At 32.3% G+C, this 10,235-nt stretch overlaps 2 protein-coding genes across 2 annotated transcripts; both read left to right on the top strand.

Moving 5' to 3' along the window:
- Nucleotides 1-181: 181 nt before the first annotated feature.
- On the top strand, nt 182-1,240 carry LOC134228958 (short-chain collagen C4-like; the record flags this gene model as incomplete). The annotated part of the gene is made up of 2 exons (XM_062710659.1): nt 182-263; nt 776-1,240. Coding segments are annotated over 2 exons (540 nt in total), but the record flags the coding sequence as incomplete, so codon positions are not given.
- A 3,442-nt stretch (nt 1,241-4,682) lies between these two features.
- LOC134228957 (short-chain collagen C4-like) lies at nt 4,683-7,844 on the top strand. The gene is made up of 3 exons (XM_062710658.1): nt 4,683-4,698; nt 6,806-6,877; nt 7,387-7,844. Exons 1-3 carry the CDS (start codon nt 4,683-4,685, stop codon nt 7,842-7,844), a joined length of 546 nt encoding a protein of 181 aa, XP_062566642.1.
- The last annotated feature ends 2,391 nt before the right edge of the window (nt 7,845-10,235 follow it).

Below are 10,235 nucleotides of genomic sequence, written 5' to 3'. Positions count from 1 at the left end.
AAACAAGAAAAGATATCAAATATTTTAAATTTTATCCAAGTAAATAAACTTATAAGGACAATTGAACGAGGTATTTAAAACAAATGGAAAATTGGAAAATTGTTTGTAATATGGTTACTTTCTTGAATGATTTTGATCTTCTTCCCAATCTATATATAACGCAAAATTTGACGTATAATTGTACATTTCAGCTAGTGGAGTGTTTGTACGATGGGGGCGAAAGGATTGTCCTTCTGATAACAACACTGAACTTGTTTACTCAGGTAGTTTTGAAAGTGCTACGATTGATTGATTGTATGTTACTAAACGTTCTTAGTTTGAACATTTCACGCATAAATAAACCTTACCTGAACCGGTAAATGAGCTACTTTTACTCGGAACCTACAACCACTGAGCAGTGAATGAACTTATTACATGTACTGAGATAAGTGGGCATCGGTTTTCAAGACTCATCACGAAATACCCATAAATTTCAGTTTGAAATACCCAGTGCTTGAAAAAGGAACGGTTACTACCTTTTATAAGACTTAGCAGGTGCCTAGAAAAAGGATGTGAAGAGGTTCTTTATGGTGAAACATAATGATAATTAAGGAATGTAATCAAGCTCGAAAGTCAAATAAAACAATTCAAATCGAGGGCAGAGGAAACACAGATTTTTAAATTATTTAAAAGTTATCATCACTTTTATCAAAAAACGATTCAATTCGATGATAGACATCAAAATTCGAATATTGTCATAATTATTTTTAGATAACTTGGTTTTTGGCCTTTGTAGGATTTGGTGGAGGATCTCATCAAAGCCACACTGGTGCTGCAGCTGAGTTTGTTTGTTTACCACCCGACCCAAACCTGACCACAAAATTCACCTCCTCTTTTTCTTATATGTATGGAGCAGAATACGACTCCACTGACTTTGGTCTGCATGATGGAGATGACTTGCCTTGTGTAGTTTGCAGAAGGAAGACGCAATCCAGCGTCTTGATGATTCCAGGAAAAAATAGCTGCTACTCGGGATGGACGGAGCAGTATCATGGATACTTAGCAACCGGATACTATGCAAGCAAAGCAGCTTCGCAGTACATCTGTGTTGATGAACATCCCGAGGCCCTAAGAGCAGGAGAACGTAACGATGACGGAAAATGGGTCCACTCCGTCAAAGCGGTGTGTGGCTCGCTGCCATGTCCTCCTTATCATAATAATATGTATCTAACGTGTGTTGTGTGCACAAAATGAACATCTTTAGCAGAGCATCTTTAAAATTAATCTTCATTTGAATTTCATTAAAATGATGAATCTGTTGCCTTTCTTTTTACATTTTCAATCTTCTCGTATTGCGTTGGAGAGTAAAATAATAGTTTTAAGTACAGGCAATTTCATCTTTGAAAAGGATTTTGGCATGATCAGATCCTAGAATATGCAATATATAGTACATAGGTATATCTATTATATATAGAGTTCATTAACTTTATCATTTTTGAAAAGAAATTGTTTATCAAGAGAAATGAGGCTGATATCATATATATGCATTTGCAAAATTAGGAAAATTGCAATAAACTTTTTTGTGAATATAGAATTTATAATATATTAAATATAATACTGTATATATTATATAATATATAAAAATAATATATTAAATAAAAATTATCTTAAGATGACAAAAAACGAAAACCTAGTCTAAGAGAACGTAATCATATTGCATTATAATATTGTATGAAAAGGCAGAATCGATCTTGACGAATGACGACACTCTGCGTCTCCTATATAAATTCAACACTGAACTGTTGAGGTTTAAAGGTCGTTCATAATGAAGCTTAATGAGAAAACGGATCAGATATCTAACTTTTCAACTTATAATTCTAGTAAAGAATATATATTGTGAAGAGAGAAAAAAACTGAACCCTAAAAATACTAAAGGTGGGATCAGATGTCAAAGACAAGTAGGACTTCTATGTTAACTTTTTGATCTGACACTAATTTCTGGTCTCCCAATTCAAAACATAGACTTTGTCATTATAATCATATCGGAGGCAGTGGTATCATTTTGCGAGCTCAGTGTTCTCAGAACCTCTAGTTTAGTTTTAAATTATTTTACGATAAGTTATTGTTCAAATTGTTTATTACGGTAAGGACAAATTAAATGACAGGAAAGATTTGTAGACCAATGAAAATAATGGGGACACACTTAAATAAGAAGGCGAAAATAACGACCAGTGATCCAACTAAAATAATCTGCTAACAAAACAAATCTGTGAACACTGGGCATAAAAAATGGGCCTCAGGAAATTTCAGAGGTGGGATCAATCCCTAAAAGGGTAAGCACCCCCTATTGACTGGTCATGCTCATTGTGCGATTAGGTAGGCAAAACATTCCATTGTCAAATTTAGCAAATGGAGATAACGAACACGATTCGAGCTCAAAAGTCCATAAAACAATACAAAAATGAAGCAGAGCAAACACGGACCTCCAAAACATCAGAGGTGGTATCAGGTGCCATGGAGAAGTGAGCATCCTCTACCGACTGGTCACTTTTGCTGTGTTCTCCTCGTCCTGATCGGGAAATAACGAGAAAATCCGCAAGAATAGTTACTTAAGGAAAGAATCGGAATTTTATATTCAACAAAATATATTCATGGATGATTTATCAAAACATGTACATATTTAGTGTGCTTAGTGATATAGTAGCCAAAATTATCATATGAATAAATAAATGAACATCAATAAAAAACAGAAAAATCGGTTCTTTTAATTTTGAAAAAAAACTCTATGGCGTCACGATTGCTTACTGTTCCTTTAGTATAGGATTTTTTATCATCAAAATTTTATAAATACCTCCATCGAAAAATGTTGGGGCGTAGTTTCGTTAAAGCTTCCATTTTTTGTGTTACTGTTTAAAATAAATGTTTGATAAAAGTTTTCTGGAACAAATATTATATCTGATCTTTATTATTAAATATTTTCATAAATCATAGGAATTCCTCTTTTAATATCAAACCTTCAAGTTCTTTAAGCGCAAATACATCAATGTGTTCAGTATACTAATGATGCTTTCCAATTCTGCGCCGTATAACTTAATATGTTCCCACATGAATATACTGCTGTTAGAATATCAGACTGCCAGGTGACAATACCATTATTAGTTATATGTTTTTTTTTTTTCTTTTTTCTTTTTTTTTTTTTTTTTTTTTTTTACAATTTCTTCTCCCCAGACTCAGAAAATATTTGGTACATGTAGGCTTCTCTCCATTATCTATCCACTTAGGTTTAGTTCTAGAAAATAAACTTTAAATATATTCTTCATCTTCTTCTTTCTTCGAGCTTAGTTTGTGCTTCTTTTACTTGTTGTTTTCTTTTTTTAACTCTAGCACAAATCGGACTAATTGGTTTTTGAAATTAAGATGAAAATATTTCAAACTTCTTATCAATAAGAAGCAAAGATTGTACACATATTTTTTCTTTTTTAAAATTAGCTGCATTTGTAATGATATAGTGTACAGTTTTATATGAGTATAGTATGTAATTATAATGCAAAAAGCAAGGATAGGGGAAATAATTATCACAAAGTTGTGAGTATCATGAAAAGAACCTAATTTAAAATGTTTCGTGCTCAAGGCTTAGGATAGGCAACAGATAAAGTTTCTGAAATTGAAAAAAAAGATAGAAAAACAATCCAACTTGTTTTTCGGTTGTCGAAATTAGACCTGTTTTCGGCATGATTAGGGGATTGTCAGTGAAGGGGAATCTATAAGCTGGGGTTGATTGGGAGAAGTTGGTGATACAAGGCGATTCTTAAGATCACTCAGGATTCAATTAGCACTACATTCTTCATGTTCTTGTTTGTTTTTTCTTCTCTCTCGATAACATGTTAAGAGGAGGAAAATCAATGGTTTCGTCTCTCCAAAGCACTTCAGAACCACACAAATACCGGTCTCTGTCTAATTACAAAATCAGCAACATCTCTCTTTAGAGGTTTTAGAAACAGAAAATTTATCCCCGAACACAAATCCTTAACTCCTAATATTTTGTTAGAAAATTTAGAATAGTGTCCGGTCAATAATATAATCGGTGTTGAACAGCATAATTTCCTTGACCAATTAAATTTTTGTTTAGCTCCATTGTTAGTCTGTTTCTCTAAATATCCAAATGCATAGACCCAGTACGCAAATATTGTAGAACTAGGGATGCTAGAACAGATACTGAAATACGCAATACGTACCGTAATAGTTACCCAAAATATTGTCAAACAGGAAACACTCTGCACACTGAATGTTGTAAGGGTAGTGATCAATCATCCAGGCCCCAAGATCGATTAGAAACAGACTTAAACTTTTAAAAGTCAAATTTTCAAACCCTGTAAAATAATTATTCATTATTGAATTAATATTAAAATTTCTGAATAACAACACTTTTAATTATGAATCAATATTGAATGTTTGAAACATATTTTAATTTGGGTCTGCTTGTCTTCTAATATATTTAAGTATAATTTAAAGATTTTGACTTAAGCTTATAAGATGTTTCATGATCCCGGGGCCAGTATACAAAGGACTTAAACACTTGAGACCCCACTCAAAACACTGCCTAGGAGAATAAGAGTATAAAGACATTCAACACATTAAATATTGTAATACTAGAAATAAAAGCAATTCAAATATTGTTAAACTGGAAAGAAGTATTAAGTATAATGTACACTAAAAATGGTAGGTTTGGAAAAAAACATTGAACACACTAAATATTAGAATTATAATACTAGTAATTGAAACACATTGAGCTCTCTACATTTTGTGAGACTGTAGACATCCGCAAGAAACTTAATTTTGTAACACTTGAATTTCATTTAGCACAATATAAATTTTAAAACTGAAAAACACAGTAACACACTAATTACGGTAAGACATGAGAGACATTGAGCATACATGTAATAAATATTGTGAGACTTGAGACACTTTTAGCACATAAATTATTGTAAGACCGAAAACACTTTCTGCACACTAAATATTGTAATTCCTGGGACACATTCACACCAAATACATGTATTTTAACAATTGAAACATTTTCAGCACACTAAATATTGAAAATCTGACGACACTTTCAGTACACTAAATATTATAAGAATGGAGACCCATTCAACACAGTAAATATTATAAGATCGGTTACACATTCAGTACTATTATTATTGCAAGAACGGAAACACTTTCACTACACTTAATATTGTTAATTCTGGAGACACATTCAACACACTAAATATTGCAAGACAGCCGACACATTCAACACACTTAATATTGCAATAATGGAGACACATTCACATTAAATATTGTACTACTGGAAACACTTTCAATCACTATATATTGCAATACTGGAAACACTTTCAGCACACTATATATTGTAATACTGGAAACACTTTCAGCACACTAAATATTGTAATACTGTAAACACTATCAGTACACTAAATATTGTAAGACTGGGGTCACTTTTAGCACACTAAATATTGTAATACTGGAAACACTTTCAGCACACTATATATAGTAAAACTGGAAACACTTTTAGCACACTAAATATTGTAATACTGGATACACTTTCAGTACACTAAATATTATAATACTGGAAACACATTCAGCACACTAAATATTATAATAATGTAAACACAATCAGTACATTATATATTGCAATACTGGAAACATTCAGTACACTAAATAGTGTAATACTGGAAACACTTTCAGCACACTAAATATTGTTATACAGGAAACACTTTCAGCTAACTTAATATTGTAATACTGGAAACGCTTTCAGCATACTAAATATTGGAATACTGGAAACACTTTCAGTACACTAAGTATTGTAAGACTGGAAACACATTCAGTACACTTAATATTATAATACTGGAAACACTTTCAGCACACTAAATATTGTAATACTGGAAACACTTTCAGCACACTAAATATTGTAATACAGGAAACACTTTCAGCTAACTTAATATTGTAATACTGGAAACGCTTTCAGCATACTAAATATTGTAATACTGGAAACACTTTCAGTACACTATATATTGTAAAACTGGAAACACAATCAGTATACTATATATTGCAATTCTGGAAACACTTTCAGCACACTAAATATTGTAATACAGGAAACACTTTCAGCTAACTTAATATTGTAATACTGGAAACGCTTTCAGCATACTAAATATTGTAATACTGGAAACACTTTCAGTACACTATATATTGTAAAACTGGAAACACAATCAGTATACTATATATTGCAATTCTGGAAACACTTTCAGCACACTAAATATTGTTATACAGGAAACACTTTCAGCTAACTTAATATTGTAATACTGGAAACGCTTTCAGCATACTAAATATTGGAATACTGGAAACACTTTCAGTACACTAAGTATTGTAAGACTGGAAACACATTCAGTACACTTAATATTATAATACTGGAAACACTTTCAGCACACTAAATATTGTAATACTGGAAACACTTTCAGTACACTATATATTGTAATACTGGAAACACTTTCAGCACACTAAATATTGTAATACTGGAAACACCTTCAGCACACTAAATATTGTAATACTGGAAACACTTTCAGTACATTATATATTGTAATACTGGAAACGCTTCCAGTACACTTAATATTGTAAGATTGGAGTCACACTTAACATACTAAATATTACAATACCGGAAACACTTTCAGCACACTTAATATTTCATTGGAATTCAAACTAAATATTGTAATACTGGAAACATTTCAGTACACTATATATTGTAATATTATCAAATTACTTTTTATATATTTAACAGCTGGTGGAGTGTTTGTAAGATGGGGACGAAAGGATTGTCCTTCTGATAACAACACAGAATTGGTTTACTCTGGTAAGATCATAATAAAGGTATTAAGTTGTTTTTTCTTAAGATCAAACGCAACGTAGTTTGGACTTTATTGGATTCTTCCCTGGAATTGAAGAGTTCCACTAAATGAAGGACCTACGTGCAATACTTTTAATGTATATATATGGATTTGTACACCTCTGCTAAAACAATTTTTCATGAAAAAAATCTGTAATTTATGTTTTGTAATTTTTGTTTATTTTTCTTTGAATAATGCAAAATTTTTCAAAATTTGATACCTTTTCAAAAATGTCAAGGAACATATAATAGTATTATAAGTTTAAATTTAGACAATCTTGAAAAATTATCAGTTGGTAAGGTACCTTGCGTATGTCCTTAAAGCATCAACCCATCTGCTAGCCACATTTGCCATTTTCAAATATTATTTAAAATTTTAAACTTGCACTTTAATTCCTTTGTCTAGCAATTGTTTCCGAATTTCATTATTATATTGTACTCGTAGTAATTCATGAGAGTAAACTTATATTTTGTAGGATTTGGTTTTGGATCTTGGCCTACTCACACAGGTGCTGCAGCTGAGTTTGTTTGTCTACCACGTGATCCTAACCTGACCACCAAATTTACCTCCTCTTATGCTTACATTTATGGAGCAGAATATGATACCACTGATTTTGGTCATCAGAATGGGGATGATATGCCTTGTGTGGTTTGTAGAAGGAAGACACAGTCCAGCGTTTTGATGATTCCAGGAAAGAACAGCTGCTACTCTGGGTGGACTGAACAATATCATGGATACTTAGCAGCAGGAAACGCCAGTTTTGCAGCTGCTTCACAATACATATGTCTGGATGAACACCCGGATGTTCTAACAGCAGGAGAACGGAATGATAATGGAAAATCTTTCTACCCTGTGAAAGCTGTGTGTGGAGCACTGGCATGCACTCCATACCACAACAATATGTATCTAACATGTGTTGTGTGCACAAAATAAGCACAAGTATCTGATAATGCATTTGAAATACTTGTTAAATCCTGAAATTTGTCGTTTTTCTATTTACATCTTGCTTTTTCAACATGCCATGTTATACAGATAGAATGTATGGAAATAACGAACAGTATTCAATTTCAAACGTCTACTGAACAATGCAAATTTTGGAGCAGAGCAAACTTAGACCACGAAAATATCAGCGATTGGATCAGGTGCCATGGAGGAGTAAGCATCTCATGCCAACCGTCTTACCTGCCATGTACTCTTTGTCATGATCGGGAAAAACGGAAACAATTATTTGTAAATAATGGCTTAACGATTAGAATGAAAAACGTCAGAATGATAAATTATATTTGCTTACAAGTTCGTTGTGATAACCATAGGACTTACGAACTGATGACTTTAAACGAGACCGCTGATACTCTTAATTCATCAACTTGTTTGTCAATTACTTACCTCGTTTAAGAAATTGTTCAATCGTAGAGTTTGTTTTGGCTTATCGAATCAACAGATAGATATAAACCATGTTTGCAGGGGATGTTGGAATATTGCTGCATAGATAAGGGAAGTTGATGATTAAAGCAAGCGCTTTTATCATAAAACCGTATTTTCAAATTACTATAAACGTCTGTTTCTAGTAAATTATTCACTTTTTAAAAGACGTGTCAGATTCTTTAGTGTCTTTTATTTCAGTCTCACTGAGACATATCGTATCGACAAAATATAGCCATTGTTAAATAAGACATCGCAGGTTATCTAAATGTCGAGACTAAGGACACAGCAAGTGTTGTCTTCTTTTCATGTATAAGATATGATTTTAAACGAAAATAGATATGCTTAAAAAGGAACTCAATTTATAATAAATTGTTGGAAGACCTGGAAGCAAACGATAGAAACGTTAAATGTAAAATTTATGTTAAGGACGAAAAAATCCTGGCACCGTTATCTTTGACAACGTTATAGAAAATTTGCGTGAAATCTATAGTACGTGAAAAATGTATCTAAAGATATTGGTACTTGTAACACCAAAGTTCATAATTTTTTGGAATTTTAAATCATTATTTTTTATCAATTGAAATAATACTGATATTCTGTAATCAATCGCAAAGTAAGGAAAATCGCAAGATACCAAACCATTTTCGAAATACAGAAGTTATTATACATCAAATGATAAATAAATGTTGAAATGACAAAAGATGAAATAGGAGTTGATGAAATCAGAATTGATTAAATATCGTTTTGAAAGATGTCTACATTTCAAAATTCATTACTGACTGCGAAAATTGCTACGGTCACAGATTGTGCATTATGAGGTTTCATGTGTATAAGTTGAAGGTAACCAACAATTATGTAAATGAAAGGATTTAAGTTATGAACAGAGCAGAAACAGTGAAAATTGAAAACACTAGAAATGGGATCAAGTTCCGAAGAGAAGTAAGTCATCATGTCGACCATCTACGTATTGGTCAAGAAGAGGAATTTATTAGTCTTCTACCGGTGAAACTGGAGGAGACTATATGTTTCCTCCGTCTGCATCCAACTGCGTATCTCTCTGTCCGTCTGTCCACATGGCTATATGTCAGTCTGTCTGACTTGGTTTTCTTTACTTTTTTCTAAACACTTTCATATATTGAGCTGATTTTTGGTATGTGAATCTTAATTGGTGAAGTTTGCATTTCGTTTTAGCTTGAATAATTTTTTAAGGATTACATTTTCCTTAGTAAAACATGGGGGTTTGAAAAGCCTATGATTTGCAATATCCATAATCATAGATCCGAGCCAATACTCTGGTGTCGAGGAATAAAAAAAGAATGACCTTTACTTGCCTGTTCAAGAAGACTATTTAAGAATTTTAAAGGGACAGAGTAACATTTGGTGCGAATACGATGTAGACCTAACTGTTGATTTACGTAAGGTAGTAATGAATCAAGAGAGACATCGTGCATTAACAGTTTATTGAAAGACCGATGCCCATGACTACGATTACCACCCATTCTCAATATAAGGGCACAAATGCCTCTCTGACTTTTTAAAAAATGAAGTTCAAGATAACAATTTTCTATCAATTACCTTTGAAAGAAAGTATCTGAAGATTTTGTTTCCAGATTTTTTTCATCAAATTATAATACATGAAATAATGACAAGACGATAAAGTAGAGGGTAATTTTATTCAGAAATGTAGCTTGAAATGTACGTTACTCTTTCTTCAATGTCCAAAAAAATATGTCAAAAAAAATGTAGTCATTAAAATCACAGTTGGAATATCTCATCTTAACACCAGCACATCCTACCAACTCTGTCAGCAACATATTTTCTCGGCATACGAACGTGCGTTTGATTTTTCCTTTCAAAAAACAAAGGTTACTTTTTGATCCAGATGTGTAAAAACATTTT

This window comes from Saccostrea cucullata, unplaced genomic scaffold (genome assembly GCF_032062105.1).
Source record: "Saccostrea cucullata isolate Sc308-1 unplaced genomic scaffold, CSIRO_AGI_Scuc_v1 ctg4916, whole genome shotgun sequence".
Taxonomy (NCBI): domain Eukaryota; kingdom Metazoa; phylum Mollusca; class Bivalvia; order Ostreida; family Ostreidae; genus Saccostrea; species Saccostrea cuccullata.
Note: the sequence above shows the minus strand (reverse complement) of the source record. Positions and strands in the feature narration are given on the sequence as shown.

What these genes read in the sequence shown, in the direction of transcription:
- LOC134228957 (XM_062710658.1), top strand. An exon ending in CACAGAATTGGTTTACTCTG is followed by an intron (nt 6,878 to 7,386) that starts GTAAGATCATAA and finishes TATATTTTGTAG; the next exon opens with GATTTGGTTTTGGATCTTGG.